General features: G+C 29.1%; 1 protein-coding gene across 3 annotated transcripts in view; it reads right to left on the bottom strand.

Annotated features, from left to right (window-relative positions):
• The window catches only part of LOC105145690 (ATP-binding cassette subfamily G member 4), a 44,633-nt gene extending 33,727 nt beyond the window's left edge, over positions 1 to 10,906 (bottom strand). For 2 of the 3 annotated variants that reach the window (XM_011055470.2, XM_087413153.1), the window contains exons 1-2: positions 10,554 to 10,906; positions 7,124 to 7,237 (exon numbers count right to left, since the gene is read on the bottom strand). In XM_011055470.2, the coding sequence (XP_011053772.1) occupies positions 7,124 to 7,182 (59 nt within the window). In that variant the 5' untranslated portion in view covers positions 7,183 to 7,237; positions 10,554 to 10,906. Of the gene's footprint in view, positions 1 to 7,123; positions 7,243 to 10,553 lie in introns of those variants that run through there. The other variant, XM_011055458.2, reaches the window with a different exon arrangement.

The raw sequence follows: 10,906 nt of genomic DNA, 5'->3' as shown, positions 1-10,906 counted from the left end.
TAAGAAGACGACTATTCAGGTTAGAAAATTTGTCACAAGTACGAAATATTGCGATATTTAATGCTTACTTTGCATAGTCTGTTTAATCTTTTCAGTTTTTATTATTCTTAATATATGTATATTAAACTCATTTCTCAAATTTTATGCACTCTATACAAGTATAGACATTCTCAGTATTTCCGAAATGTATTCCAATTCTGAGAAAAATTATTATAAATAAGAGTAAGAGTAAATTTCACTTTATTAATATATTCTCATAAATTAAGAATATGTGATACTGATTTATTCTTCAAAAGAATTTCCTCTGAAGTTAAGAAAATTCTTTTGGCACTTATTTTAGAAAATTATAAAAATAAATGGAAAATTCTTAAGAATTCTTAGAGAATTTGATCAGTATTATTACTACAGTAATTGAAATATTTTTGCCATTTCAATACACAATGTTAATGAATGAAAAAGAGAAACTTTTATAAATTCTTCCATTTCTTTATCATGCTAAAAGTATTAATCGAACAATTCAACAAAATAGGCTTTGATGTCAATCTCAAAACCTGTATACTCCGCATGAATATATGATTAGGAAGACCAGACGGTCAAGAACTGATCACGAATTATTGTTTACGTCATGGATATTGTTTACGCTTATTCATTCATTAAATACAACTTGTATTTTTTGCGCATTAGCAAATGTGCTTGAGGTCATATTCTAGACCTTTATCTTTGACTGTGTCACAATCGTCACGTATTGCATTGTGCTCATGCAAAATGAAAAAGTAACAAGAGAAAAGCATTAAAATCAGTAAATATTTATCTACTTCAGACATTCGAAGAACATAAATTTAAATATTACATTAAATACAGACCATAAAGAATTATGGGAAAGGTAATTTACGTTGTTTTCTTTAAATATCTTTAGTGTCACAATTAAAAAATAAATAAGAAAAACTAACTGAAAGAGATCAGCAAAGTATATTATAAATTCTAAATAATAAGGCGTAACAAAATTCATTCCTAATACAAAAAAAGCAAAGAAAAAAATAGTACTGTTTAAAATTTTCTTCAATTTGATCACTACGATCATTATAATTTATTAATTGTTTTTCACACTTCATAATTGTAAGGGACATAGTACACAGAAAAATGTAAGCTTATCGACTAATCACAGTAGAAAACGTAAGACAATAATGTAAGCAGTAACAAATAAAAATATTGTTATACAATATATAACGAGAGGTAATGTCGCTGCGCGTAGCTTAGCGCCAAGACACTGCCAGTGTCTTCAGATTTGCTTACATTTTAATGCTTACGCATATCTGTCATATTGAAGATATAAAATTATCAAATTGAATAAAGCACAAAACCGATGTCTGAATCATAAAATATGCATACATTTACGTATCATTTCAGAAGAAGTGTCTCGTAAAAAATATTGTCAGACAACTCGATAACTCACGTCTAACTGCTCTGAGTTCTTTCTGTTTAATTCTGTCATTATGTATGCGAGTATAATATTATACAAAGTGGTTCGAATGCGCCGTATGCTCTCACTGAAGCTAGTCGAAATATAATTACAAATTAGAACAAGTAAAAAAGAAGCTTTCGACGAAATAATATATTATCATCTGTATACAATTCCGTCAGTACCTTAATTGCTCTCTCATGTTTACGTAATAGTAATAACTCATCACGCAATAAGAATTATGAGATAATCTCTTCCTGATCTCCTCAAGTATCCAAGTCACACGAAGCAATTGATTTTTTTATTTTGATTTATTATGCTGAAGCCGAGATCCTTTATTTCAAAGAAAGTAGATCAAGAAAACAGAGACAAGTTTTTAATTTCGATCTTCAGTCTCCAATAAATTTAAAAGTGTTCGATCAATAACGGAAATGCTGAGCACGCTGTCGCGAACGTGATTCTTTTGCCGATGGGTGTGCGTCTATCTCTTCTTACTGGAAATCTTAGAATAGAATTATACGCGGAAAAACGAAGAATTGCAAAATCCACTAAGAAAATTAAAAAAATATACATAATTAGACTCAGACAACGTAGACAAAGTGTAATTTTCTCTGCATTTCCTGAAAGGCAACAGTATAGAACTGAAGGTTACATAACAGATTCAAAAACATTGCAAAAGGACAGTTGTCATATAAATCCTATTAAGTGTAATTTTCCATAATAATTATACATATTCTGAGAAATTTCTTTATTAGAATTATTTTATTTTATTTTAATAATTATTGATTAAATAATTATTTTGAATAATTTAGAAACTTAGAAAAGTACTTTCATATTTCTGTAAGAGCAGTTTCATTCTAAGTGATTTTCTTAAAATAAAATGTTTTTTAATAGGCACATTGCTTTAGCGTGCACGCATTAATTAACAATATTTCGCTCGAAGTATACATTTTCATTATATTATTACAAGAAGCATTCGGTGTAATTATATTGTAATCTACTACTTAATTATACGATTTAAAAAAAAAAGAACCTTGATCTGATATAAAATAAAAGCGATAACGATGATGTAAAAACAAAATATAAAGATAACAAGATATAACAGTCGCATAAAAAAACGTTATAATATAGAAGTTATTAATTATATATAGCAACGCCTCAGAGAATGAAGAACTTATAAGGTTTGCGAAAGGAATACATAATCAATTTATCAAGCATAATTTATTAAATAAACAGAGAGAAGTTTTTCCGTCAATTGCTCCGGATGTCCGAGATTATCAGCATTTTCTATCATTATCTTTCTCAACTGATTTATTTTCAAAAGTTGCGGAAGAGTTTCTTACTTTTATGAGAAAACATATGGATCGCAAAATCTTGATGATAAAATCTCAGTGGAAGCAAACATCTCAGTGGAAAAAATGTACTGTTCGTATGAGTATATATATCTGATAGCCTTCAGAGATCATGGCCTAATTTACATCGTACTTGATGAACGTATTAACTAGTAATTAAATTATTTTAATTTCAGCAATGTATTTAAAGAATGATGTACTAAATTGGTGCAATATATATCATAATATATATCATAATTAAATACATATATCATGTATATGTATTCAACATATCGCCGAAATCATTAATTATCAATAAGTCATTCAATAAAAAGTTACTAGTTAATACCCGTATGCACGATGTAGGCCCATATTTTCGTATGGCGAACTATCGATAGAATCCGAGAATGATCTATGCACAAGATGCCAGAGCGAACGTCACTTGCATAATAAGAAAGAAAAGCGCAAAGTCCGCACTGGACGAATCACCAATGATCGTGATAATGGTGTGATAGTCACGAGGAAACGTCGCGTAGAAATTTCGCTGGCGTATTTATTCAACCGTATAAAATCACCGCGCTCTTTGTTCCTTGATATCGCCATGATGCGCGATGGAGAGGGTAATTAAAATCTAATAATAGCACTGCCCGTATATGATATATTTAACGTTACGATACAGATGGACTTTACTTTATTTCAAATAAATAAATAAGTAAATAAACAAATAAATCACTTATGATGTGAGAAGATAATCACGAAATTTTTATCATGAGAGAGAAAAAAGGATTGACGAAACGCCGTGACACATTTAACTGGCGATGATCTTAATTTATTCATAGTTGTTTTCGTAAACTATAATACCTAAAGATGTATGTGTTAGTTTTATAGTGGACTTTGATTAGGTCAAATGAACGCGAATGAAAAATGAGGATTGCGATAATGCAATTTGACACAAAATATCGCAAGATGAACGCGACATTCTTTACTCGGGATAAATCGCATTTCCACTGCCTAGGTCACTGCAATTATGTAAACTGATGTTACGCAATGTATAAATAAACGTCACAAAAAGCAATTAAAGTAGATGTATGTAGCAAAAAAGTCTAATGATTTGCCAACCTAGCTATATCTCATTGAAGAAATTCCCTATGTGATCACACTAATCTCTAGATCTTAATCTATTGTGTAACTGATTTGCATGATAAAAATAAAAAAAATTCTTGCCAGTTTTTCTCCTTGGATTGAATACCAATTAAAAAAGATTCTGCGACGTTGATAGTTTAAAGTTAACTGGTTTAATATTATATGCAAGAATGCTGATTCAGACTATAAAAAAAAATGGCAAACGAAAATCTATTTAGAAAAACACGTAATAATAAATTTAATTTATTCCGTGACTAAAAAATCCGATATACAGGATGCATCACCAAAATCCAGATAAATCGAACAATTTCTTTAAACAAAATGTTTTTAATGAAAAATTATTAAATATTACAAAAAATTTCTTTTGGCATTTGGGGGATCTCTATAGAGCACAATTATTCGATATATCTCCCATTAGCTTGAACGGCCTCTATTCTCGATTTGAAGCACGCTGTAATATAGCGTTACCCATGCCAACGAATACTGCCTCAACAGTTCTTAATAACGTCACATTGGGATGCTGAGACTTGTTTGTGACCCTTCAACTACGTTCCATACGTAATAGTCCAAGGGATTTAAATCTGGGCTGTTGGGAAGCCAGAATTTCTTGGACCAAAACATATCGACACTGTCCTGCTGAAAACCAGGATTTTAGTGACGCACCCTATATATTAATTAAGCTGGAGCTAATGTAGATTTTAATTCATCACTAAAAGATAATTATCTTGAGAGCGAAATATACAATACTGTATCTATTATATACAGTGATCATATTTTCTTAAAGAAAACAAAAGATAAATTTGTTGAAATGTTAGGGCTTTGTATATGTTTTCAAACCAGTTTGTGACTGTCAAGAATCTGTGTATTATAAAATTTTATTGCATAATATAATCAAATTGAGATAATGCGCAGTTTTCTGATAGTTTGAAACTGGTTCGACTGTATTGGAATAAACCTTTTTTTAAAAAGATTCGAAATAAAAAATGAAAACAATTGTAGTTTAAATAAATTTAATTTGAAAAATTAAGACATATAAAAAATTAACAAAAACAAATTGTATTTATGCATGAAACTGTAAAATATTTTCCGTAAAAATTTGCTCATTAATATATTATTAAACATTAGAACACTAGTTAGAAAAGAACTCGGAAAAGAATTTCCCACAATGTCAAAAAAAATAACAATAAAAGACAAAACTGAGTTTTGAAGAAACAAATAAATTTAAAGGACAGTTACCTAAAATAAAAGACTGTCCTACAATAAAAAATGTACGGTCACCGTAATTATAAACATATTATTTAATTTTATTATATACATATTCTATTATAATGTATACATACATATTCTATTATATTCCTACATATTCTATTATACATATTTAATTTTATCGTATTATCTATCTTATTCATTTGTAAACTTTTCTCAAGTGACGAAATGAATTTCAAATTCTTACACAATAATCAGCATGGCATCAATTAGGAACTTTGATGATATCTCTTAATATTTGTTCGAAGATCAATGCGAGTTAGATAATATAAAAGAACAAAGTATCGAGTAGGTATAAAGTCTTACTGATGCAACATTAGCGATTAATCGTCTATAAAGTCATCACAGTACACACGCACTAAAATATTGAAGAATATAATATTTATTTTTCTTATGATGCAATTAGCATAGCAGTAAATTTTATATGTTTCTATCACGTTCAAGTGCAAAGTTTGACAGCAAAGATCAATTTGAAGAAGTTGTCGTAATTAGATTTTTTGCTAATATTCAAGATATTTTATATCATTGAAATATATCTTTTCTTATAATTGGCATTCATTTGCAAAATTGATCATTATATTATCTCTTTTATTATCTTTTTATTAGGTCTATATCGCAATAATTTATCGTAAACTCGTGAAGCGAAATATTATTCCAATATTGCAAAAAATTATTTAAGTTCGTTATTTAATAATTATTCGAGAATATTTAAAATAATTCCTGGCAATCTAAGACTTCAAGTCTTACTAGATTCTTCTTGAAGGTCTTATTATAAATAAATGGTCGGCAACAACAAAGTTCAAATTCCGAAGTATCTTTAAATTCTATTCACATCAATTATCAAGCAGGATGATTTATCAGTGATTATCGATTATTGTGAAATTACAGCTTTTTGGTCAAAATTATTAGTTTGAGGGAATAACAAAAATTTTCAAATTGCTTTAAATGAAACAGAACAAAATATCACTTGAATGTATAAATCAATTAATTGATTAATTAATGTAGTATGTTTTACTGTCTTTAATTGCTTAGTTTGATAAATACTTTGACGCGTTAAATTAATAACTTAATTTATTTAGTTAATTATTTCTTAATACTTAGTTTATTTAGTTAATATACTCAGTTTTTTAATATTTAGTTTTACTTAATTAATATTACACCACGTTGAAAGCGCAATAAATTTTTTAATTGTTATTTGAACTTTCTTTTTTTAATCCCGCAATCAATGATTTAAAAATTTCACAATACTTAAATAACAAATCCAAAATAATAAATTTTTTAAAAACGTCTTACGTATTGCATGATTAAAAAGTTAAACATCATAAATGCGAAAATACAGTTCAACAAAAAGGAAACGAAAACATTATCAAATATGTGGACGAGGGTATTCTATAACGCTGAACGTTGTTAAACATGATAATAATGATGAACAATATTACAGCATTGTCCCCATTGTATAAGTGTTCTAGACGAGTGCATTGCATTGTTCTTGCAGGTTGCAAAATTTTGAAAATTTTTGTTGTATAATTTTCGTTTCTTAAATTTTCCCTTATTACTCAATATATCATTACCCACATTATTATAACACGGCAATTTAGATCGTGTCACAGATTATGAAGCTTGAGGGATTATTTCTTATTTAACTTACGTATAAATTCAGAAAATTGCAGCAAAATATAAGAAAAAAGAACAATATTAAAATTGAAAATCAATGAGATTAAACACACATGAGTGAAAAAATGTATTATATTCAATTATTCGGTCAGTTCTTCGTGCCTAATAATATTTCGTCACACAGTTTGCTTCAATTGGAAATTAATGAATTTACAAGAAATATTATTATAGATACGAAAATTTACCTTGACCGAATATAGTATTTTTTCATTCAAGCAAAAGAAAAAAATATACAATTTTAAAAACTCACCCGCTAATTCCATTACCAAGAAGTCCGTTCTGCAAGCTATTTTTTCCACCTTCCACCATGATTGAAGTCACTTTGTTTCACGCACGTTTGATTTACGATACGTACAACACACAGCTGAAATTAAAAAAGAAAATCAATGCAAACACACACAGAAGGCCGATATATGTCTATATTCTCTGGAAACGAGGCCGTCAGTTATAATTGCAATCATATAAAAAGTTATTTATTCATTGCGGAATGATACTTACTTATGATAGAATACTAATGTACAAAAAAAAAACAGATTTCGCAAGGATGATTCCAGATATTCAGAAAAATGATACACATGAGTAAAAGTTAATTTGCCGCAAATTTGCCGCAAAAAAATTATGCATTTTTCATAATTTGCGTTACATAATTTTAATTATTACTTTAACTGCTATTAAATAATCTATTTCTCTCACTCTGGTAGTAGCAATTAGTTTAGAAAAGTCATGATAAAATATCACGTGCATAAAAAATACTGTATTTTTATATATAATTAAAAGAATTATTCAGAATGTTATGGAACTTACAACTCAAAAAATGACATTAATTATTTAGTTATTTTATTTTAATTTATTAATTCGCAGACAGTTTATGTTCCAAACGGAATCTAACTTGTCAACATAAATCAATGCCCATTGATTGATTTGTTTCTTTGATCTTTAATGCTTCTTTTGATCGCACGTCGTTTTCTAATTATAGGAGTTACTTCATCAAGTAACTGACAGACGAAGTTCATGTTCAACACGGCAAACAGCGTCTTGCAATATTGCGCGTATCTTGTACAGATGCAAGCACAATCGTCAGTGATTGTATGTAATTCAGTTTTTATTTACGAATGATTACTATGGAGTTCATGGGTACGGTATATATTGTATGTATGGGGAAACACAGAGTGCGATCCATTATTCATCAACATTATACATCATCATAGCAATAATCAAACGCATTTCATAATATCCTTTTTCGCCATCTCTTTCTCACGCTTGCTCTGTAGAAAACGAAATAACCGGTAATTATTTTGTTCAAGGGCACAATTATTCATATTTCAGGTTTTCGAATTTATCGCAGAATTTAAACTAACTTCGACACGACGCTTTGCTGCTTTCCATTTGCATGTTTACATTATTGATCAATTATAAACTGATATTAATCCTTATCTTCGTTCAGAGAATCAGAAAGGAGATAAGAATTTTAATTGTCTATATTATCGATTCTATGTCGACTACTATTTTTCTTCTTAAAATTACGCAATTCTGTGCCACGAGTAAAATAATGCGAACGTGAATTTATAAAATTAATAATGTAAATTTAACACATTCGTATGTTCCATTAAGATCTTTCTATTTCTGACGTGAGCCGAAAACATAGAGTAATTAAGCAAATATGTCGAACGCCTCAGAGAACGAATAATACCCATAAGGCAACACACACAGTTTCATCATAAAGTACGAAAAATATTCTAGTAGGCTGTTTTTCTCTCGGCATGGTACACGTGCAACACAGATAAGAATAAATACTACATACCGTTGCAGCTGGCACGATATAATGGCCGAAACACACTAGCGATATATCTTATGCAACTTTTACACACTCGTTAGAGTACATTGCTCTTAATTGACTTTTATTTTTAGTTCCCAAATCTCTAATAAGCATACTTCATTTAATTTTTGTTATTACTATAATTTATTTAGTTTCCAAAATCACTATATTCTCTTTGGAAATATTTATATTTTTATTGAAGTTATCAATTGTTAAATATTTCGAAATATCAAACATACTAAATTTTTAATATAAATGTAATTTATTTAATTCTTGTTATAACTATAATTTATTTAGTTTCCAAAATTACTATATTCTCTTTGGAAGTTACATATTTTTATTGAAATTATCAATTGCTAAATATTTCGAAATATCAAATGTATTAAATTTCTAATAAATATAATTTATTTAGTTTCTATTGTAAATATAACATAGTAGTGTCGCTGCGTTTGGTTTAGCGTCGAGACACTAGCGTCTTCTGATTTATTTAATTTCTAAAATCTTTATCTTTGGAAGTTACATGTTTTTTTTTTATTGAAGTTAGCAATTGCTAAATATTTCGAAATAACAAACATACTAAGGTAATATTTTTAATACTTGTATATAATATTTTAACTGGAATAATACAATATTACTGCAACTATACTTTATTCTTTGCGAATATGTATGTAAGCTTCATCACAATTTTTTATTTCAAACAATTATCATTGTATCGTTGTATTTTAGTATAATAATAACTTATTAATAATAAGAGGTATAGCTAATTTATGGATCAATTTTAAGATAAGACTCGTAACATGTTTTCAACTTGTAAGAATTTATGATTAGTATAATTTTATGCATAGATATGTCTAATATCATAAAACGATTATTCGTACGTAAATATCTATGATTTCTTGTAAATTTTATCATTAGTAAGAAGCTGTCTGTAAAATTTTTGTATAAAGGTCTATTAAGCATTTCAAATTCTTACAAATCGTACAAGAATATGTTACGAACCTTATGATTCTGCTTAAAATTTAGGCATCAGTTTCAAATTTAAACAAAATTTTCGCTGATTAATTTGCAGAGCGCGTAATGTTTGCTTTTAGATTTTCTCCATGTTCGAGGACGATTCATCTTTTCATCAGGATCGTTATGATTCAAACTAATCACACTACAATCAACACAATAACCAGGGTTGGCAAGTTACGCGTTATTTGTAACATCGTTACCGTTACAAGTTACTTTTTTCAGTAATCAATGGGTAACGACGTTTGTTTGATAAAGTAGCATAATAAAATATATTGAACATTTTTAAATTAGATAAAATGTCCTTTGGAAATTATATCAATTGAGATATTTTATTATATTTTTAATTCAAATTAGAATAGTGTACAACGGCTTTAATATGCGCTATTTTGCCAATGAAAAACGCTATAATATTTTTGTTAGCATCAAGCAAAAAAAGTAATGAAAAAGTAACAACTCATTACATTTTGAGTAACGGTAACGAATTATTTTTAGAAAAAAAGAACGGTAACGGTAAAGAGTTATTTTTATGGAGTAACATTGCCAACTCTGCTAATAATAAATATAAAAAAATTCACAAATATCAGATTTAATCATTACATTTAAATATTTGATTTCACCGATCACTTGAAAAAAATATCTAGAATCAAATATCTTAATTAGTGTTATATTCCTAGTCTCTCTCTCTCTCTCTCTCTCTCTCTCTCCCCTCTCTCTCTCTCTCTTTCTCTCTCTCTCTCTCTCACGCGATTGATTAATGATTAATGAAATTATTAATGAAACTATCATTATATTAGTAAAGCATACAAATAGCTCAGATAATCGTGAAGTAGAGAAAATAATTAATAGTTACCTGAATGTACCGCGTGCGACTCCGCTCTTTGTTCCGATTTCGTAAAAAAACCGATGTGATTAGTTCTGCAAGGAGAGCCCGAGGTGAGAAAACGAGGATGGACCGGATCCGGAGGACGGAAATGAGTGACGCGGACACTCACGCGCGTGTTAATTCGCAACCCGACATCACACTAAATTAAGCTTGCCGATCGATCTCAGGCCGGCTACGTCTTCTAATCGGCTCGGATCTCGACGTCCTCGTTCATGGATCTCACGCAGCGGATTGGTCGTCGATAAAAGCCTTTGGCGTCGATAAACTTTGACACTCGCCGCTTCTCCTGACCCCACCAAGTCGCGAAAGGCGCGAATGCG

This window comes from Acromyrmex echinatior, chromosome 14 (assembly GCF_024713525.1).
Source record: "Acromyrmex echinatior isolate Ae372 chromosome 14, ASM2471352v2, whole genome shotgun sequence".
In the NCBI taxonomy this organism is placed as follows: Eukaryota; Metazoa; Arthropoda; class Insecta; order Hymenoptera; family Formicidae; genus Acromyrmex; species Acromyrmex echinatior.
This window is presented reverse-complemented; position numbering and strand designations above follow the sequence as displayed.